The 23,267-nt window shown below is 37.9% G+C and overlaps 2 protein-coding genes and 1 non-coding gene across 3 annotated transcripts; 2 read left to right on the plus strand and 1 right to left on the minus strand.

The window, feature by feature from the left end:
* LOC18590424 (putative phospholipid:diacylglycerol acyltransferase 2) lies at positions 14,827-19,615 on the plus strand. The gene is made up of 6 exons (XM_007015928.2): positions 14,827-15,915; positions 16,018-16,240; positions 16,650-16,933; positions 17,263-17,602; positions 18,014-18,279; positions 18,735-19,615. The coding sequence occupies exons 1-6, from the start codon at positions 15,437-15,439 to the stop codon at positions 19,216-19,218; spliced, it is 2,076 nt and encodes a 691-aa protein (XP_007015990.2). The 5' UTR covers positions 14,827-15,436; the 3' UTR covers positions 19,219-19,615.
* TRNAA-UGC lies at positions 19,899-19,971 on the minus strand. The gene has a single exon. It is a non-coding gene; the product is annotated as a tRNA-Ala (tRNA).
* LOC18590425 (GDSL esterase/lipase At5g22810) lies at positions 21,150-23,198 on the plus strand. Its single transcript, XM_007015929.2, has 5 exons — positions 21,150-21,570; positions 21,687-21,817; positions 21,890-22,123; positions 22,422-22,677; positions 22,773-23,198. Exons 1-5 carry the CDS (start codon positions 21,318-21,320, stop codon positions 22,964-22,966), a joined length of 1,068 nt encoding a protein of 355 aa, XP_007015991.1. The 5' UTR covers positions 21,150-21,317; the 3' UTR covers positions 22,967-23,198.

The following is a 23,267-nucleotide window of genomic DNA, read 5'->3' on the forward strand; positions in this document are numbered from 1 at the left end:
AAACACTGTAGTCTCTTATTAAAAACATTAATCAGTATACGTCTTGTCTCTTAATTAAGTCACAATATATTGTTGAGTACATCAATAAAAAAAAATTATTATAAAATAATTCCAAAATACGAGATTAATTTTATATATTTAAATATAAAAAAGTTAAATCAAATAAGATTGAAATGAAAAATTAACCAGACGATAACATATGATTTTTTTTTTAATATTTTGGGACCAAAAAATGGGGACAATAATCTTTTTCGAAGTATTTATTGTTCATACATGATTTTGCATATATAGGTGGAAGGGTAGTTTCTTTAAGGCCTAAAGGGACAATGGAGGGAGAAAGAGATGCCAGAGTCTCGCATGATTTAGCCAAGGATCTATTCGTAAATCTTCCAGCAGATTATTGTGGAGTTCACTAACTTCCAACAATGCCTCTCTTTTGATCTCTTGTTCCAATAACTCTTCCTCTCTGCCAAGGATGAAGAGCTCACAGCTTTCACCATCTCACCCTCTCCACACCTGATCAAGATCAACCCCATTCGGTAACCCAAATACCTAACGAGATGTTCTGTTTTTACGATGGAAATTCAAGTGTTTTTGTTTGTAATCTCTCATCCCATGAATTCATCCTCCCTCCAAACACCAAGATGCTTGAGATTCTGTCACAAATATTCCTCCAAATAGTGTTGTCCTGAATATTTCCTGGGTTTGAACGTCGCTCTAAGTGCTACAAGGTTTTCAATGTTTGTCACGTCTGCACCGGTAACTTCCTATCCTGTAAGAAAATGGATGTAAACGATGCGGAAGTCTAGTGTCAGATTTTGAGTTTAGGTAGTGATAACTCCTGGAGAAAAATTGATGGCCCATTCCGCCCTATAGCCAAAGGCCCAAAGTGTGTCTGCCAGTGGAACTTTGCGTTGGATGCGTACAAATAATGGCAAGGCAGGCTTAGGGGCATTCGATTTGAAGGAAGACACATTCAGGGCTATGAGTGTCCCTGATGGAGTCTCTGAACACCATGAAATGCAAAATAAGGCTTTGGTTACTGAAAGACTACAACAAAGAGGCTTGGATGAAGGAGGACTTTGATCTTCGAATCAGCACCATGTGTTGAAAAAATAGTATATTTCATAAACAAATCCGAGCTTGTTACAAAGAAGGAAAAAAGAGTGAATTTGTGCATGCACGAGATCAGGTCAGGTTTTGGAAAAATTTAGATTTCTCTCAATGCGAGTATATATGTGGGTTAGGTCCAAATGAATTTTTGTACGGCTTTAATTTATATTGTAGGCCCAAGTGAAATTTTGTATGGCTTTAATTTATGCTGTAAGTTGATTTGGTGCAACATTACTTTAATTTATGTTACCATATTGTAGGTTTTTTTATATTTCGAGAAGACCGAAATTATCGTTAAGAACAGTGACATCACACCTTAGACTTCTTACTATTTTTTACTTATTATATTTTTATTTGTTTCTCAGATTTTATAACATCATGATGCTTCGGCATCCTATTCCTATTAACAATACACCAAGGTAGGAGATCATGCTTATAGAATACGAGTCATCTTTGATATCAAGGGTGTTTATTTATGATCTGAAGACACAACAGAGAAGAATGATTGAAATCACCGAAACTGCCAATGGAAACAACTTCAAGTTCTTGGACGTTGGCAAGAGTGCTGGAATTTTAGTAACCCACATATCAGGAAGAGAACTTCCTGGCTTTCAAGGGAACTAACTAGAGACATTTTACCTTCCTATGCATACAAATTGGTAGAGATTACTTGGAGGGGCGCCAGTTCTTCCCATAATTGCTGATTGTTTCATCAAATGTTTTCCAGGAAAGGATTGTCATCTTGGTTTGATTTTTTAAGTTAATTACTGTATTTGGTCTCTTTATATTGCTCATTGCTTAATTGACTTAATAGTTCCTATTTGGCCTGAGACATCTTAGGCTATACATAAACTAACAGCCAGCTACTGCTAAGCCTGGACACATTAACTAACCTATACATGTCTTCAAACTCGACTCGATTAGGGGACTTACTTTGTCGAGAAAATATATGGAAGAATTCTGGAATTACTCTGTTCTCCTTGTAATTGTTATTTGGAATTAAAGCAATCTGAATTTATTTTCCAGAAAGAAAGAAGCAAGCACCACATTTCTTTGCTCCCTATAATTTTCTGCAGAGTACTCTGCTTTAAATCAGTAAGGGTCCAAACAATGACATGTAGATTCTCATCTTCTATTCTGGGTCAGATCAGAAACTAATGGTTTCCTGGGAAACCATTCTGCTAATATGAAGGAATTCCAATTCCTCCAACTTAAACATACAACTTAATAATTGAATTTTCACCAAGGAATATCGAGGGTGCAGCAGCTACTTAAAATTATTTCAATATACTATAAAGCAAAAAAAGTATAATGCTTGCTCACATTTTTGCATATTCTACTTGAAAAAAGAAGGCCAGTTTTTCAATAATGCTCAGTAACTTCGGTAGGCAGAAAAATAAAGGGAGATAGTCTTCAACAAAGAGAAGAAGAAACAGAGAACTCTGCTTTATCATTTTTTCCTTCTTCTTTTTCTAATAATAGAGAGATGTACAAGTATTCAATCTGTGACCTAATTCCCCTAGGACCCCAAAATTTTAAACGAACTCCAAGCCATCTATTCAGAGAAACTACAACATTCAACACAGATTTTGGTGTGGTTTGAGTCTATGCTGTGACTGAATTAATACCTTCCTTGAATGCACTTAGTAATGCACGCATCACGTAACACGCAAATTGCAAATTAACATCGGGCTGTGTTACGATTCAGGTATGCGAAGATCATGACAATGAGCAAGAAGAGGACAAACACAGCCCAGATGGCGCACTTGAGCTCAAATGGGAAGGGAATTGAAAGAGTTTGGCAGAATGCGGCAGCAGCAAGGAGTAAGGAAATTCTCTCCACTGCCTGTGTAGTTCTGGTGCAATTGCTGTGGATAAAGTAAGCAAGCATAATAAAAATGAATGTAAGCAGGACAAGAAACGAAAGCAAAACCAAGGGAAAAGGGAGCTGATGATTGGACCGATCAGTTCCCACAAATTGGAGAGATACACCGAGTGCATATGAAAAGCAAAATGCTAGAACTGCATTTTGCCATTGTAGATGCCGCTGGGAACAAAGCATGGACTCTAGCTGCAATTTCAGGTTGGAGGCAGTAGTAGGAGTTGGGGCTGGCGAGGGTAACTGTGCTTGTGGGGATTCATGGTCATTAGAAGGAGAAGGTGATGATGTTGGCCTTTGCGGCTGAGGCGATTCGATGTTGATACTCGAAGTTGCTGTCTGTGGCAGTGTTGGTGCTTGTTCTGGCAGTGATCTTGGCTGGAGTAATTCAGGAAGGATTCGGATAACAGATGCTACAATTGAAGCAAGAAACGTCTGAAGCTTTTGCAGTAAGTCCATATTGAATTGTTTTTGCTGAAAAAAGAGGCCAACGAGTTTGATATATATAGTGGGGCTGGGGTAAGAGAAAAGTCTGAAAAGAGAATAAAGAACGAAGGAAAGGCACTTCTATTAGCCAACAGCCGACCTTGACAGCTTAAGAGCAAAACGGTACAAGCATTTGCACATCGGATATCCGGATTTGATTACCCTTGATTTGGTAAACAACAGCCGCAGAAACACAATGGGAAACTTGTAGGCATCTGATCAGACAAGTCCCTCTCAAATGGTTCTTTCAAGCAAAAGGCAACATAACGTATTGGAAAGCAATTTTTTCCCCTTTTTACATAAATTTTGCTGGATTTTTTTAAAGGTATCTTGATGAGTCGAGTGGACGTAGTATGTTCCTTACATCATGGATTTGAACACCCTTTAGTCATTTTGACCGCATATAGTTTCCAATCAACGTTTATACTTTTTTAAACCAGGCAACATTCTATTGCTTGTAGTTCCCTGCAGGGCTCCGAGTCCTGTTTTTGTCTTCATTCTCATTGCCTGTCTTCATTTTCTGACTAGGACAAACTGTTCTTTTGGTAGCATTTGTTTTGGATTGAATGAAAGTCAATGTGGGGTACTAGAGTAGCCTGAGTTGGCTAAGCATTGATGAAAAACTTCTTGAGATACCTAGGAATTTTCTGTTTTCTTTCTCTTTGCCATTGTCTCCTCCGTGCCACAAGGAGGATGACACCCACTTGGGTTTGATCATCAAAGAACATGTGACATTTTCTCCGACCCCATTTCCATGAAGCTTTTAGCTTCAATGGTTTATTACTTGATTTGAGAGTTTCATTGCTCGTAGGTTAAATCTTATTGAATCCAAATCAAACATAGAGCAATTTTGACGGGACAGATGCCAATATAGGACCTGCCCCTTGCTGGATTATTTATTTATGACTGGTGATGCAATTGAAGCTAAAAAATGTTAAATATTAAATTAATTTATTGAAAAGTTACCTAATATATGCGATATAATTGTTACAGTAAAAATAAATAAACTAAATAAATCAATATTTTTTGAAGGGCAAGAACATTTCATTGAAAGATCTAGCTAGGGGGGTTGCCAGAAAAAATGCAGAGAGGGTAGAGAACTATCCCTTCAGCTGCTAATCCCCCGCTACAAAGAGACCTAAAGGGCTACACAATTCAGCCACAAATAAGTCCCCTGTTACAAAGGGTCCCAATTCCCATGCAGAAATTAAAGAGATAAAAAGCAGAAGAGTGGCCACAACAGACTTACAATAAACTTCCCAAAATGAATGTCCATCTTCCAGACTCATAATCAAGGAAACGGTAGGAATGAACTGGAACCCATCATACATCATTATCATCAAATCAGTGCCAGACGACGCTTTTTAGTGTTTCCATGTTGGATTGGTAGGAAGAAAAAAGGCCAAGGCTTCCATGTTTATTTGTAGTGGGGCTGGAGTAAAAAGAAACAACTAAATTAGAGCAACGTATACATGGCCCGTGATGGATTGCTTGAGAAAAATGCACCACTAAAAAAGGAGCAGTAAATTTGATTCAACATCTTTAAGTAAAACAATAAATTTGGACCTTCTTTTTAGATATTACCATTACCTTCCTTAGGTTAGGTGTAAACCCACTTTCATTTGTACATGAAAGAACTTGGAAATAAGGTGCTACATTCATTATTGAGACCTCATTTGTTTAATTTGCATTGATCGCTTCCAACTTTAATTTGTCTGAAGAAGATTATCATCTTGGTTTTTCTATTTCAACATTCCTGTTTTAAATGTTTCTTCTTAAGTCAATTTAGTTGGATTGTGGAAATTGTTTATGTGAGGGATGATTAAATTAAAGACACCTTTCAACAAAGTTGCCTCTATTAATTAACAAACATATTAATCTGAAGCTGGAAAACCAATGTCTAATTGCTCGCAGTTCCCAATATTCGTTGTATGGTTTATCAAAAATGAGAAATGAGTGTAACACTGTAACAGAGTTATCTTAGGGCAAATATGAATTTACAGATAGCTACTGCTAATTAATGAACTAAATTAGCTAGCATTGATCTTCATACCATGTTAATTACTAGTACTATTATTGATAAAAATCTGGAATTATTAGTATTAGTAATTTCCAGAACAATGGAAGCACTGCAAAGTATTACACCTGAAGAAAATCAGTAAAAATTTGGATCTAATCAAACAATAACATAAAAGACTTAATTTTTATTACTTACATACTTTGTACTTTATGGTGGGAATCCTAATAAACTATTACAGCATCCTGTTGGGGGGCATCAAAAAGGACATGCAGACCGGACATATTCACGAGCGGTTGAAATTGAAAATTTCAGAATGGAACATACTTACACAAGGGGCTCACACCTTTGTTGTTACATTGAATCCGCGCACAATTTCCAAGTGCTAAATGTGAAGTAAAGCTAAACGCCATCAAATAAACAAAGAAAGGCAATTTTCTCAGTTATGCACGAATCAATCGACTAACAATTTTCTCAGGCAGTGTTGCGATTCCAGTATTCGGAGATCGTGATGAGGAGCAAGGAGAGTAGAAACACAGCCAAGACAGCGCACTTGAGCTCAAATGGGTAGGGAATGGCAGTGGTATAGCAGAACGCAGCTGCCGCTACTAGGAAGGCTACTTTCTCCAGTAACTGTGAAGTTTTGGTGCAACTTGGGCTAATAAACAATGCCACTAATATAAGAAAGAATGTAACTAGAACAAGAAAGGAAAGCAAAACGAAGGAAGAACCGAGCTGATTGGATTGATGATCAGTTTGCGCATATTGGAGAGAGATAGCAAGGGCATATGAAAAGCAAAATGATAGGACTGAGTTTATCCATTGTAGATGCTGCTGGGCTGCAAGTATAGACTCTAGTTGTTTTAGGTCGGAAGGAGTAGTAGGAGTTGGCGGCGGCGGATGTGACCGTTGTTGTGAAGACTGCTGTTGATTAGTAGGAGAAGGTGGCTGGAGCAAGTAATTGTTGAAAGTGGAAGATGTTGGTGGCGGTGGCAGCGACTCTGGTTGCAGGGTCTCAGGGTCCTTAGCAGAGGGTGGTGGTGATGGCTGCGTTGGCAGCTGAGATGGTTCAAGGTTGATAGTAGGTATCGACTCTGGTTGCAGGGTTTCAGTCATGTCATTAGCAGAAGGTGGTGGTGACATCGGTGCTGGTGGCTGATGCAATTCAAGGTCGACAACAGAAGTTGGTGGGAGTGGTGGTGACTGTGATCGCGGTAGGTCTAAGTTAGGACTAATTCGGAGGAATGCTGTAATTGAGACAAGAAAGGCCTTAAGGTTTTCCAGGAAGTCCATCTTGATAATTGTAGCTGAAGCAAGGAAACTTAAGGGATATATGCCTGCCAGGGTATTTATAGATTGTCTGGAAGAAAAGGACAATAAAAAACTGAGGTGGAAAAAGGACCCTTTTATAAAACATCAGAAGAATGAGTAGGCCTAGCATGATCGATGGCATGAGAAAATGCTGACAAGAAAAGTCTTTGCGCTATCGGATAATCCGACTTCAAATTAGAGCTACATTTGTTCCTTCCAAATAAATAAAAGCAAGCTCTGGTCAAGTTCCCTGGATTCTTCTTGTTTCAAAGCTTTGTCCAGAATAAAAGATTTCCTCTGTGGGACATGTGCTTCTTATCATGTTCACATTATTCATGAACTTTTTGGCACTTAATAATGAGATCCAAAGACTAAGAGGATGAAATCACGTCTTTTATGTACTTTCTTTCATGTTTGGGTCCTTTCTTCATTTTGATTCATTATATTGACTGTTGCAATTTCAATTAATTAATGGGCTTCTTTGTTGAATTTGAGGTTTCACAGGGATTCCTCTTCATTAATCTTCATATACTCGTGTTCAAGTTTAAGTTCTTGTGCACCTATTATAACTTATATTTTTTTACTGGAGCAAAAACAGAAACTCAAGAAAAAGTACTAGGATACCGACAAGGATTCTAGTAACTATTTTTTCTAATTATGTATTACTAGTAGTTAATCCCCATTTTAGTCAGACTAGTCACATGACATCTTCCCTATCTATTGCAGAATATACAAACAGCATTAAGAAATCTATAACGAATTGCTGGTAGATGTTGCATGCGGCTCTTGGAGCCAATCTGTTCCAAAAAGAAACAAAATTTCAAGGAAAAACTGGTCAGCTTAGTCTTTGATCTGACCACTCAACAACCTTGTCACGAATCTTGTCATATAGTGAAAGAGTCAGGCTCCAAAAAATGAATAAAAACCGTGCCATTAACTTTTGCTAGTGAGCTTACATGGTGCGGACTCCGGAATGGCTTAGAGTCGACAATGAACTCTAGGAAAGTTAGAATCGTCATAGTGCCTCAAATCTACTTCTCACAATTGGCGGACCTCCAGGCCAATCCGACCAAAGGAAACAAAGTCAAGGAAAAAGGTGGTCGACTTGGCATTGGTCTGACAACAAGTTTTTGCCACGATACTCAATCTGAACATAGTAATAGGCTAGGAACTTTCCTTTGGGTTTTCCTCTTTGCGACTTTGGCCTCCAACCTTGCTGACGTGCATGTGTCTGGGGGATGAATTCGGATACCCGATGCAAAAGGTCAAGGCAACCAGTTGAAGACTAAATTAATGAAACCAAAGATTCAGGTGTGGTGGCCCAGCTATAAATATTGAAACGGATCCTTTTAGAGAATTTGATAAGGGAAATTAAATTGCCTAGTGCTTTCCTTTCCCCCTTCCATATCATTCAGCAACTCCGATAGTTTTGACTTCCATTCAGAAAAATTTATGGGTTCTATCATATAGTACGTTAGTTCTTATTTAATCGTGTTCATACAGATATCTAAAACTAGTATTTATATATCTGAGGAAATTCTGACAAATCACAGCGTTTTGTTCTTCATGGTTCTTGGGGCCTTGACAATTAGTTGCCCTTCATGACGAGTACATTCAACCGTAGGCTGCTGAATACGCAAGCATTGGGATGCAATTCTTTCTTTTATTTTTATAAAAGATGGAGAATGACGTTGGGAGTACTGTTGGCACAATAAGGAGCCTAATTAGCTAGCTTGGGATAAATAGTAATAAACTGATGTATAGCTAGCTCTATTATATTTATAATAAGTTCTTGAGTGATGCTTTGGGTAATTGCTCCTAGTCCTATATAGAGCAGGTATTCAAAGCTTCATTTCGGTCACGTTTCTTTCCAAGAAATGTTTATTAACTCTATGTAAAGAAAAAGAAAAATAATACAAAAAATCAAAGCTCAAACCAATACTTTGCACCTTTTTTTAAAAAAAAAAAAGAAGAAGAAAAGAATGGATCAATGTATCCTTTTCTTGATTGGGACCAAATCTCTATAAAGATTGGACTAAACAGGAATGTGTCTATTTGGGTTAACCTTCCTGACCCATTTCTTATGGAAGTTCCTCAATGGCCCAAACTTTAACACTTAATGTTTCTAATAACTGTAATTTTTTTTTGAAAGTGAATCTAATATTTGTAATTTATTAATAATTGTACAGAAATCAAACATTTTTTTGCCTTCCAAAGGGAACATTTTTTTTTTGTAGGAGTATTTTTTAGTAGATTATCATTCATCTCTTTGGACTCATGAAAACCCTGCAGGATGAAGCTAGGATGGTGTTTCCAAGACCTGTCACATCCCTCACATTTGCAGTTAACATTGTTCCACTTAATTCATAGTTATGGTCGACAATTATAGTCCTGATACAAAAGATTACAGCATAAAGTACTCCACTATCTAGAGAAAAATTGAGAAAGACATATCTTCTGTCAGTCCTCTAGCTAAAAGCTTTTGGCAAAAGCAACATGTAAGTCCAACAGAAACTTGTAGAAAGATTCGAATTTGCATTTAGCACAGGACTTGGGCCCCCAAACTCACAAAAACCATTTCCCCTTAGCTAGATCATTCATGACCTACTGCTGCATGACTGCATCCCTTCTTTAATTAATAATAATCCCTTAGCTTGCTAGACCAATCAAACTGGAAATGAAAACTACCTTGATTTAGTACTATATCCTTCTCTAATTAAAACCCCGTTCCTCTCCCTTTTCTTGCCATAACCTTTTAAAGAAGAAGGCTATTTTGAACTTTGCAGGTTGCTTTGCATGTCTAATACATCAATGAAGTGAGATAGCCATACTATATACACAACTCTTGCCTGTAGGGCTCATCTAGGACGGCTAAAATATACTATATAGTACGGGAATATAGCATTGGAATTTGGCATATATACCTAAACCATTTCCATTTTTAAGTTTAAAGAGTCACTTCCATGTTGAATAAAGAAAGTTGGTGCATACTATTTTTTTCCATTTATCAATTAGAGTTAGATTCCTGAGGTTGCAATACCCTTTTTTTCCCTCATCTCTTCGTCCTTCTTACGTGTAAAGGATAAGGCATCAAATTTCTCTTGTTTTTTTTTTTTTAAATAAAACCACATCATATATAAAAACCTCGGGGAAAGGGTGACTCTCCTCAAATCTGTTATGGCTAGTCTTCCTTTCTTCTACATGTCTCTATTCCAAATGCCACAAGGGGTGAAGAAAGAAATAGAAAAAATCCAAAAGCGATTCCTGTAGAACGAGACAGAGGATAAAAGGAAAATTCACTATATGGGATGGGACAAAGTCACTGATCTAAAGGAGAATGGAGGTTTGGGAATCACCAACATTGAAGTAAAAAATAGAGCCCTACTTACCAAATGGTCGTGGAGATACGGTAGGGAAAAACAGAGCCTGTGGAGGGAGGTTATAGTGGAAAAGAACTGTGAAGACCCTAACAACTTACTGCCATCAGCTGAGAGGAATAAGAGAATGTCCACTACATGGAAAAATATTTTATCCCCCATTTCCCCTACTAACCCTTTTTTTATGTAGGTTTCCAGCAAGTTAAGTAGATTGATTGGCAATGGTAGTAGAATATTATTCTGGTCTGAAGAGTGGATCGAAGGAATCATTCTCTAAAACGCTTTCCCAAGAATGTTCGCTTTAGCTATTAGCAAAACGGGAAAGATTCAAGAGTTTGGATCCTGGCAAAATAATGAATGAAAAAGGGAAATAAAGCTGCGTAGAAGGGTGTTCGGATGAGAGGAAGAACAATGGAAGCAATTCACTGAAATTGTGAATGATTATCAACTTTCTATGGGAATTCAAGAGACCGTCATTTGGAAAGGTTCTCCTTCAGGCGATTTCTCTGTCAAAGATTTCTGTAGGAATCATGTGTGTAATGGCAGTGGTGGTAGCAACAAATGGAGACAGGTTTGGGCTAATATTGCTCCACATAGAGTTGAAGTTTTCGTATGGCAAATTCTCCATGGAAGGGCTGCTGTCAAGGCGGAGCTCGTGAAATGAGGGCTGATGAGTTTGAGCTCAACTTTCTGCCCCCTTTGTCATCAGGTTATCGAAACCATTAACCACGTATTCATTTATTGTTTTGAATCATGGTGCATTTGGTCTGAATGGTGCAGGGAATGGAATTTTAATTGGGTGCAACCAGAGAATCTGTCCACTTTTTTTCAGTCTTGGAATGCTTTGATACTAAAGGATGGAGAAATAAAAGTATGGAAGATGGCATTCTTTGCGGTGACTTGGTCCCTCTGGCTGGCTAGGAACGACGTTGTTTTCGGAGGTAAAACCTGGGATAGGGCTCAAACCTACGAGTTGGTAAAGCTGAGGGTAGCCACATGGGCAAAGGCCAAATGGCCAAGAGACTATAGCAGAACTCTTGATACCTTTATTGAGCCAATGTTAGGGGCGGTTCTTAAATATGTCAAAAAGATGAGACCTAAGGTCGAGTGGACGAATCTTGTTGATGGTTCTATGAAGTTTAACGTGGATGGGGCAGCTAGTGGATGCCCAAGAGAAGCTGGAATTGGTGGGATCCTTAGGAACTTTGCAGGTGAGACCAAAATGATGTTTTCCAAGTCAATAGGGATGGGAGATTTTAACCTAGCAGAAGTGCTGGCTATCAAACAGGCCTTCATGATGTTTTCTGCATCAAATTGGAATGGTTCTCATTCTCTGGTCATAAAGAGTGACTCCTCAAATGCGGTGAGTTGGATTCAAGCACCTAATCAAGCTCCTTGGAGGATGAGAAAGTGGATACTCCAAATTGAAATGTTGAAAAGGAAAGGGAAAAGGTGGGAAATCAAATACGTAAGAAGGGAGGCAAACCAGCAAACAGATACCCTTGCAAAATCGGGAATAGGAAGAGATATTGATTTGGCCAATGTTTGGACTGAAGTTCAGAATGGTGATTTTGTGGTGAATGGCAAGTATATGCGTATCTAGCCTTCACTTTGATGCACAGAGATACGCCCAGGCAAAAGGGTGTTTGGCGAAATGGTTGAGAAGTGGACTTGTGGAATACCTGGGAGGACATTCTAGTGCAGAAGGGAGGTGGGAGAAGCATTGGTTTGTCAGTAAATTTTTTTTAGTGTGATCTCTGTTTTTTGTTGTTATAGGGAGGCGGTCTGCTTGCTTCTTCTGCTGTTAGTTATGGCTATGATAGTTGTTTGTGATTATCCACGGGTTTCTAGATAGGGTGTGGGGGGAGTTAAGACTGGCCTGATGATGATGAACTTTGACTGAAATGGTGAGTTTAAAGACTTCGTTTTTAGGAAAGGGAATGGGAAATGTTTGCTTAAAATTCTATGTTTGTGGCCTCTGTCTTTTGCTCAGTTATGTAATTTTGAGGGTTATGCCACCTCTAGGATTGTGCATAGGTCTTAAAATTGCAGTTCTTTTGTACTTTTGATTGGAGTTTAACCATTGGTTACTCTTGTTAATGAATTATTCCAAATTTCAAAAAAAATATATAAAAACCTCAATAACTTGAACATAAACCTTCATGCAACGTGGATCCTCTAACCCAACCAGATAATCGTGGCCCCAAACTGATGTATTTCTTTTTTGCTTTGCATTATACATTGGGGACAGATTGCACGAGAGTTGGGGATTTAATTAAGTCAATTCGTTAGAATTTTAATAATCTCATTAGACTAATTTGTTAAGGTCCAGCGAACAATATATTTAGCTTTTTCATAAGTTATTTTTTATATAGTTTGTCAAGATATAATTAAAGAAGTTAGTTGTCATGTTATACAACAATTTATAAAGTATTGTTTACTTTGATATGTTGGTTTCACAGTTTTGTCTCATAAAAAGTACTTTATAAGTTGAAAATGGTTGGTGTGAGCTTCAAATGTCACTTTAATACGTACACAGACAGCCAATGTGAGATTAATGGCCCCTACTGGGTTTGTGACATCTTCCCCACTCCAATAAAGATCCATTGTCCAGTTCGCTTTGATATCAACTGTTATGGTCCATACCACGTTATAAGATATTATCCGCATTATCTCATTGAGTTTATGATTTTGCCTTACAAAAAACGTCTCACAAGTTGAAGATGGTATGAATCTTAAATGCTTAGTCTCACTCTAAAACACAACTAATGTAATATTTATGACTCCAATTATGACATCTTTCTCGACGTGAGATTAAGGGCTCCTCACTTGGACCATTACATCCTCCTTGATGTAAGATTGATGGTTCCTTTAGGATCATGACACTAATACTAGTAGTTTATTACAGATAATTTCATTCATATTTATTAAGATTTTTGGCCGTTTAGACCAAGAAATTATTGCCTTGCATACATAGCAGATCATTCATCTAGGAACAGTATATACTCAGAAAGTACCACAAGAACGGCAACTGATATGCTACCCATTGAATAATTTTCCTAGTGCACCCACGTCCCTGTCTGGACTCTAGTGCATAAATGCTCTCCTCAACTTAATCATCAAGGCAAAATGATAAAAAAGAAGAAGAAGGGGGGTAACAAGTAAGGAAAAGAAGTTAGAGAACGGGATGGCTTAGTGACAAAATTTTGGCTTTTTGTCATTTGATGAACACAAGGACATAAAGTGAACAAAGTTTCCACGACTGCTAAATTAACTTCTTAATCAATATCTTAAGATAGAATTGAGATTGGGATTTTAATACCTTACATAAATACATAGCACTAGTATGTAATTAAACTTTCAAAGTTTTTAAATGAGAAATTATAGAGCACATGTATAGTGTGCAAAATGGGCTATACATAAAATCTAATGAATGTCATGAGAGTTAGAAAAATAACCAAATTTCCTCATGGAATTTCTTGGTACAACTAATTTAGTCCAAGCCCACCATGGATTCGAATAAAACAAAATTCTCAGCTAAAACAGCACTGCAAGGTGCTGCAGCTCTGATCTCTTTTGGCTATGGAAACAGACGAGAGAACAAAGGAAGAATATTCATCATCCCCTCCCACCCACTACTCATCTTCTTATGCCCCATCTCCTAAAACATTGCTCCCTCAGTCTTTCTCTAATATTACATACTTCTGGTGGTATACAACTTTCTCCCTGAACAATGAGAATAAATGATGGGTGCATATATTGTTTTAGAGTGCTCCTCTCCTTGGCAAAATTCTCATTCCAGGTCCACTGCCAAGCACCATGGTGTCCCTTTTTAGACAATTTGGGTTTCTGTGTTTGTTGTAGCGTGTGCTTTCCCTATGATTGAGGCTGCCCCCTCCTTGTCTCACTTTGGATTCTCTCTCTCTCAGTGCCAGCCACACACACCTCTGTCCCCAACTCCTGTTGAATATACTGCACGCCCAAATTAACAACGTATTTAACAATTTCTTTTTCCTAAACAAGCCCAAATTATTCTTTACATTTTTCCTCCATTTCTATTCTCACAACATAATAACAAGCTTGAACTAGAATTTCCTTCAACTTTGCTTGATTATAATTAGGAAGAGATAATGCAATAATTATCCCTGCCGTTTCTGTTGAAACTATAACATCAATTGACACGAAAAATAAGTATCCAATAAGTTTTTTTTATTAAGATTCGAGGGGATGAACAACTTCTTCAGGAATAATAAATGAGAGTCGTGTCAATAAATAGTCAATGGAACTTATAAAATAGTGACAAGCAACAAATTCATGAGTAACATATGAAGAGTCGTACTAATAATTTATTCTCACAAAAACTCAATAGTTGGAGTAAAATTATCAGAACAACCTTAATTAATACTAGCAAAATATGAACCCAGATAAGCTATTTTAGAATATTTGGATCAAATCACATATATTGTTGACTTTAATTAACACACATAGCCTTTCAATCCAACATGTCCCCTCTCTTTCAGCGGTGTCAAGCAGTCCTTTTTACAAAGAACGAAAGAGGAGAAGTGGAGTGGTAATTGGGGGGGAGTTTTGGTTGTAAAACTTATGGCTAAAAAGGAACAAACGTACACGTGAAAGGTGAAGAACACAAAGAAATGAACCCATAATTTAGAAACGTTTCCATAGGGAAGGTGACAGCTGATAAAGGGGTCATCTGCCCTGCATGTAAAGACCAAGACAAGTGTCCTTAAAAAACCAAAATTTATGTCACCTTTCTTCATTGTCTCCAACGACATATATTATACACGAACAAAACCTCCCTCGATTTCATCCCGTCTGAACAGTTTGCTTCCATAACTTCTTCCCTTTCACTGACCATACATCAAAGGAAGTAAAAAAGAAAGAGAAAAGAAGAAGAAGAAGCTGATTTCTCTTCTTGTTTCTTACTTATGTGTTTGTTCCTTAGTGCATTTTCAGACACCCATATCTTCGTCTTCTTCACCACGTGGTCTTTTTTTGTTTTTTTGTCTCTGTAACGGCTAATCATAAAGCTGATCAGTTCTCAGCTTTATAATAATTCAGCTTTTCTTTACTTTTTCTCTCGAGCTCTTATATATAAGTGAGATGTTCTTGTTCTTACACTGTTTCATTTTTATGGCTTTTTTGTGTTTCTTGGTTTTTTGTGTATCCCTTTGATGGGTAGTTCGTGTTGTTGTTCTTCTCGGTGAATTTTAAGTTCATTTTTTTGGGCTGAAAATGGCTTCTATTCTCCGGTTTAGGAAACTATGCTATGTAGAGCAAGCAGTTAAGTGCGCTTCAGTGGGGTTTGAATCTTTTGATCAGTCTCCAAAGATTGATCAAAAGCTGGACAAGAAAGAAGAAGAGGTCATTTCTGCTAACAATTTTGCCTTGGAAATCATCAAGAAGAGAAAGCAACCAAGGAAGCAGCCCAAGGAATGGAGACGCTTAGATTCTTGTTGTTGGATGATTGGTTACCTTTGCTCCACTTGGTGGCTTCTTTTGTTCTTGTACCACAGTTTGCCGGTCACATTGCTTCAGGTTCCTGAATCACCAGGGGTCAGGCTTAAACGTGAAGGCTTGGCAGCTCTTCACCCAGTGGTTTTAGTCCCTGGCATTGTGACTGGTGGCCTAGAGCTATGGGAAGGCCAGCCTTGTGCTGATGGTCTGTTTCGTAAACGACTTTGGGGTGGTAGCTTCACTGAAATCTTCAAGAGGTACTTAACAGCAATTTTTCTTTTTTACGTAGGAATTGTATCTTTTAGTTTGAATTTCGATTGAATTTTGAGGAATTATATGGGGCTTCTGTTGGTATGTAGACCTTTGTGTTGGTTGGAGCACTTGTCTTTGCACAGTGAAACTGGCCTTGACCCACCAGGAATCCGGGTTCGTGCTGTTCCAGGGCTGGTTGCGGCTGACTATTTTGCTCCGGGATATTTCGTGTGGGCTGTTCTCATTGAAAATTTGGCAAAAATTGGTTATGAGGGGAAGAATTTGCACATGGCTGCTTATGATTGGAGGCTCTCTTTCCAGAATACAGAGGTATAATTGTTCTTCCTTTGCTTCTACATCGTTATTGCACGTTTGCATTAGGTTATATTCGTGTCTATCTCAAGTATACACTGCTGTTTCAGCAGAAATGATTTAAGTAAAATTGTTAAAATTCTTTAACAAGATTATGAAACTTACGCTTGAGTTATGGCTTGAAGTTTCTATCAATTGGGGAGGTTCTTAATTTTAAACAGAGCAAGGCAATGAATTTATCCATGCTTGTCATGGCCCTTCTGCTCTCTGCTTCTGAATATGATGGAAAACAATATCAATCTTTGGCTCCAAACAATCCTTCCTGCTTTCATATGTTGCTTCTTCCATGGCCAATTTGCAGCACAAAACATAGATAACATATTAAATCGAGTTTTTACTAATATATTTTTCAACTGGGGATAAGCAGATTCGGGACCATGCTCTTAGTAGGCTGAAGAGTAAAATTGAGCTAATGTATTTAACCAATGGCTATAAGAAAGTGGCTGTGGTGCCCCATTCCATGGGGGTTATCTATTTTCTTCATTTCCTTAAATGGGTTGAAACACCTCCTCCTATAGGGGGTGGTGGTGGTCCAGGTTGGTGTGCCAAGCACATCAAGGCAATCATGAACATTGGTCCAGCTTTTCTGGGTGTTCCAAAGGCTGTTAGTAATATATTCTCTGCTGAAGGCAAAGACATTGCTTATATCAGGTTAGTGTTTCCATCTCTTCCTCATAACAATTGCTGCTGTTGAAACATAGTTGAGATGAAGTTACTGCAAAGTACCATTGTATCACAAAATATGTTATTAATGATTTGATCATATCAACATACTAAATGAAGTTACAAACAAGATTAAAATGAAATCACCTTTCCTGGTTTTCTCTTTAGTTTGGACATGTAGAACCTTGACTGAGATAGAAAATATCCCAATACTGGTGACAACAAGAAATAATGATTTCTTGATGTTAGTGCATTATTAGCAAAAGATTTAGCTTTCAGTATTTACCAAATTTTACTCTTTTGTTTGGTCTTTGTAGAGCTATGGCACCTGGACTATTGGATTCTAAGATTTTAGGGCTACAAACATTAGAACATGTCATGCGGGTGTCTCGGACATGGGACTCCATTGTGTCATTGGTGCCCAAAGGGGGAGAGACTATTTGGGGCAACATGGACTGGTCTCCTGAAGAACGGCATGCTTGTGACTTCTCGAGGAAAAGACACTCTCAACCCTCTCCAATTGACAATAATGTCAACAACAGTGATGTGAAGAGAGGTTTCCGAGTGAAAGATCCAGTTCAATATGGAAGAATAATCTCTTTTGGCAAGACAGCATCACAGTTACATTCTTCACAGCTTCCCACTATTGATTCAAAGGTATGATATGTATGCTTCAGCTAATGACCTTAGAAAATATATTTAACCTTTAGCCTTTTTGATCTGTTGAAACAACTTAATTCACTACTGAAGGGAGACAACTTAAGAACAGAGTCTTGAAATGACTGAAGGAAAAGAGCTTTTTCTAATGAGAAATCTTCTACTTTCTCGTTTTATCATTTCCAGCTTTTAAAATGACAGAACCATGCTACCTCTTATGGATAACATTTATATATCTTCAAGTATTGCCTCGTTCAGACAAGTATGCATTTTCTGAGTACTTGACAAAATAATAGATCTCCTATCTAGTATCCATTACAAAAATAGAAGACTGTGTTTCAGTCCTTTTTATTGTTGTTGCCAAAAATCTTGCTTTTGTAATGAGAATCAATAATGAAGTTTCATTCTCAGGAATTTTTGCGGACAAGTGCTTCCCAAAATTTAAACTTTTCCTGTGGAGAGGCCTGGACTGAATATGATGAGATGAGCAGGGAAGGCATCCAAAAAGTTGCAGCAAATAAAGCTTACACAACTCAAACCCTTCTTGATCTGCTTCGCTTTGTGGCACCAAAAATGATGCTACGGGCTGAAGCTCATTTTTCACATGGAATAGCTGACGATCTTGACAACCCTAAATACAACCATTACAAATACTGGTCTAATCCACTTGAAATGAAGTACGTATAATTGCACTCAGATACATTTTGACAACTTTAATAGTTATATGTATTGTCTTTATTTGTTATACATATTAGATAGATTCTATGTAGTCTATTATCTGTAAACATGTATTGTCTTAAACTCATATCTATTATGTCTCAGACATTCAATGCGTTGACAATCTTGTTCTGCTTTCTTTCCTTGCATACATTGAACTTCTATTTTTGCAATTTACCAATATAATCATCAACTTCTCTTGAATTATTAATTCTCAATGACCTTTTCCCATTTGGTCATGTGATCATCAAATTTTGACTTCTGAAGAGACTCAAATTTGTCTATCTGTCAATCAAGTGAAGCACAAACCTTTTTGCAACATACCTGTGCACATCCCCAAGATGCACACAACCGAAAACATCCCTTTTTGTATACCTTAGTACTTAATGATTAAAAAGCTGAATATATTTTTCAGACTACCTGATGCTCCGGACATGGAGATATACTGCTTGTATGGTGTTGGAATTCCCACTGAGAGATCATACGTGTACAAGCTGTCACCAACCAGTGGGTGCAAAAGCATTCCATACCAGATTGATAGCTCAGTCAATGGAGAAGACGGTAGCTGCTTGAAAGGTGGAGTATACTTTGCAGATGGAGATGAGAGTGTACCTGTTCTAAGTGCTGGATTCATGTGTGCTAAAGGATGGAGAGGAAGAACCCGGTTCAATCCATCTGGCATTGCTACATACATAAGGGAGTACCGGCACAAGCCACCATCTAGTCTGCTAGAAGGGAGGGGCATCGAGAGTGGGGCACATGTTGACATCATGGGAAATGTTGCGCTCATTGAAGACATATTGCGCATTGCATCTGGAGCCACTGGGAAAGAGATAAGAGGTGATAGGATTTACTCAGATATCCTAAGAATGTCTGAGAGAATAAACCTTCGGTTGTGATTATATTCAGATAGCTTGATGATCTTTATCATTGTCAAATGAGATGCCGTAAGGCAGATGGAAGAAAAAGAAGCGCTAACAACAGAACGAAGTAACTAACATGGGAATATAAGGTGGTGATGGGAGTTTCTTGAGAGGACTAGCTGAAGAGCACAACCCTCAGAATGGAGAAATTAAGGGTACTTGATCAGGTAGAGACCTTAGCCTTTTTTTGCGGTGAGAATACCTTGCTGGAAATCGTTCATAACATTTTGGCCCTTGTGCTAGAGTGAAAGGTGCATAAAGTGGGGTACTCAATTTTCTGGTATCTTCTAAATGTTGTAATTTTGCCACTTTTTCTGTAATCAAATAGTAACAATTGGAAAGAAGATGTATTTAAATATTCTGCATTGATGCCTTTCTATTTTTTTTTTTAATCATTGAACCTTCAGATGCTTGTGTTGAGAACAGTCATCTTTTTCCCCATGGCCTTGCTAAGTCATCAACTCTATGGAACATGGATGAGCTCTACTCAACCTATCATTGAGATTCATATCTGTATCTTTATGTCTTCATTTCTGTCCTAGCCTCTTGGACTGTCTAGTTATGGCCAAACTCCAATTTACTCTTTGGCCTTTGCCAAGATAGTTCCAAAAACAAATGGCCAATGGCCAGGAACAAAAATTATCCTAAAATGGAAATGGAGATGCAGGGGATCGAACCCTGTACCTCTCGCATGCAAAGCGAGCGCTCTACCATTTGAGCTACATCCCCACGCTGAAAGATGGCAATAATTCACTCTCTTAATTGCAATTCTATTTCTTTCTGATTCGTAGGAAGTGAATAAAAGTTAGCTGGATGGGAGTTTGAGATAAAAGGAACAAGAAACCATTATAATCTATTGCCTATAACAAGAAAAAGATTACATTGTCCATATAGTGGAAGCCAGTTCTCGATTTCCTGCCGCCCTCCCTGATTCATGAGTGTGTCCTATTAAATAATACTATGTAAGAAAGGATGTCCAATCTCTGTCTGCCAGCCATGTTCCAAAATTGTATCAAATAACTTCACAGGAGCAAAATGACTTGAAAGTGATTGCGGAACTGCTAGTGAAGGAAATAAGGGCACACAATACAAAACAAGGAAGGTCAGTGACTGAAGATTTCAGCTACTTGTTTCTAAATGCAAGTGCCATTATTTGGTTGACCCCTTCCTCATCTAGGCAAAAGATGAAAAGGGTGTAGCAGAAGCTAGGACAGCCCGAGAATGAAACTCTTGAAGGCACGCCAAAGGGGTTTAGTTGGAACCACTGCCCTTTTTTTTTCTTTTTTTTGTTAATTTGATATGGGCAATTCCCAGATATAACATTGTAAATCCTCTTTCAAAGGTCAAATGACACTGTAACCCATAATTACTTGCAGTGCAGCTAAAGAAAACTGAAGGGCAAAGTTTGGTTTTCCATTAACTTTTAGACTGATGGAAAATTGGGTGCCCATATACCAATCTGTTTTTGCTCTTGTTTAACTTTATTTAGGTGCCTGATATATTGTTAAATATATTAATCACCTCTTAAACTATCCAGACTGGCTTTACTCATATCTCCCAAATGAACCACTTATCGTGCAGCATTATTGGCAACTTATGACAGCCAGGGGATGGTTCTGGTCAAGAATTGAACATGATGGAAAACCCATCTCAGCAAATCCCAGCTCAAGTTATCCCAAGATTTGGACATGTTAAACACGCCTGTAACATGAAAATGATTTAGATATTAGAGATTTGGAAGTACGGTAACTGAACTTACTTGTTTAATCAAGAAAATTCTTTACTACAATCTATTAAACCCAAAAACTGTTTCTTTATTTTGCATTAAAAAATTTGAACTCATGTATAAAATAGTTACTACTATATCACAAATCAGAGAGGCAATCATAAAATGGTGAAGGAACAAATCTATAAATTGAACTTCATCCCGATTCATAAACGCATAGCCTCAGCTCAGAAATAAATAGACTACTTGGAACTGTAGCCTTATTATCCCGTTGTTGTTCTTCAAAGCCACCTCCAAGCTCTCCTTATATCCCATTTTTCTACTCACTCTTCTTCATAGCCTCCAGCATATGGAAAAAAATATGAAGTTTTCCAGTTATTTCTTGGCTCCATTCATTCTCTTTGCCTTTGCGCTTTCCATGGTTAATGGGCAGCCTCTTGTTCCTGCAATGTTCATATTTGGGGATTCTGTTGTTGATGCAGGCAACAACAACAACCTCTACACCATTATAAAAGCAAATTTCCCTCCTTATGGAAGGGACTTTGTTAATCACAAACCAACTGGAAGATTCTGCAACGGAAAACTAGCCTCGGACTTCACTGGTCTTTGATCCCATAACCCCTTTAACCCCATTTTGGAATTGTCTCTCCTTTCATACTGTTTCACCTTATATATGTTCTCTAAAAGGGTGTCCTTTGTTTTGCTTTCTAAAACACAGCTGAGAACATTGGCTTCACTTCTTATCCACCAGCGTATCTCAGCAAACAAGCTGAAGGAAAGAACCTGTTGATTGGAGCCAACTTTGCATCAGCTTCTTCTGGTTACTATGAGACTACAGCAAAGTTATATGTAAAACTGAAACCAAAAACTCTCTTTAACTTCTCTACAAGACTTTTAAATATATGTTCCTTGTTTTTGCAGCACACACTCTCATTGAGTAAGCAATTGGAGAACTACAAGGAGTACCAGAATAAGTTGGTGGCAATTGCAGGGAAATCCAATGCTTCTTCAATAATATCTGGTGGAATCTACCTAATCAGTTCTGGGAGCAGTGACTTTCTTCAGAACTATTACATTAATCCTCTCTTATACAAGGCCTATACACCTGACCAATTCTCAGATATTCTCATTGAATCCTATGCTCATTTCATTCAGGTCTCTCTTAGTCCCTTTCCTCCTCAATTAAAAGTTAATATTTCTTCATGTGAAAAAGGACCGGTAAAAACATACAGACATGAAGAAAATCGAACCTTGAAAGATGACTTGCATACATTATATAAATGATCTTCGGAACTAATTATCCTTTTTGCTTGTGGCAACTCTGGGAACACAATTAATTTCACAACACAAAACCAAATTAAGCCGTCAAAACACTAAATAAGGGATTTTAAATGGAGAGATCCTTGCCCCAGTATATGCTTTTATCTGGTGACTAGAACTTACTTTGTGACAGAATTTGTATGGGCTTGGAGCAAGGAAAATTGGAGTGACAACATTGCCACCGCTGGGGTGCTTGCCAGCAGCCATCACAGTTTTTGGCTCTGATAGCAACAAGTGTGTGGCTAAGTTAAATAGCAATGCAGTTTCATTCAACAACAAACTCAATGCCACATCTCAAAGGTTGCAGAAAAAGCTTTCTGGGCTCAATTTGGTTGTCTTTGACATCTACCAATCTCTCTTCAACCTTGTCACAAAGCCTGCTGAGAATGGTACGTTATCATTTCTTTACCATTTGATCTAGTTAAAGTTTAATCTCCAGGCAGGGCAGGGCAGGGCACTGATAGTTTAAGCAATGTCTAAACAGGTTTTGCAGAGGCAAGAAGGGCTTGCTGCGGAACTGGGCTGCTGGAAACATCAATATTGTGCAATCCTAAGTCCATTGGAACATGTGCAAATGCATCTGAGTACGTTTTCTGGGATGGCTTCCATCCATCAGAGGCTGCAAACAAGATTTTAGCTGATGACCTCTTGACCAGTGGAATCTCTCTCATTTTCTAATATAAAAAAGGGGTTTTGGTTAATACTCGCTGGAAAACTCTACTCGAGTTGTGTCATGGAGAGTTTGGTTCGACTCTTTGTTGCTATGTACTTATAAATTACATTACATTGCTATCTATCACTAGAAGTATTAATGGGAAATGGTTCCAAAAACTTGTAATTTTCCATGTGCTCATAATTTGTAAGTAGTCTGAAATAATCCATGTCAGCCACAATAAAATGTTTTTCTGTTTCTTTTGGCCAATGAGAAACCCAAATCTTAGATTTTCTTCTTCTCAACTATTTTGCTCTCCTTTGGGGT

Source organism: Theobroma cacao, chromosome 9 (assembly GCF_000208745.1).
Source record: "Theobroma cacao cultivar B97-61/B2 chromosome 9, Criollo_cocoa_genome_V2, whole genome shotgun sequence".
Classification (NCBI taxonomy): Eukaryota; Viridiplantae; Streptophyta; class Magnoliopsida; order Malvales; family Malvaceae; genus Theobroma; species Theobroma cacao.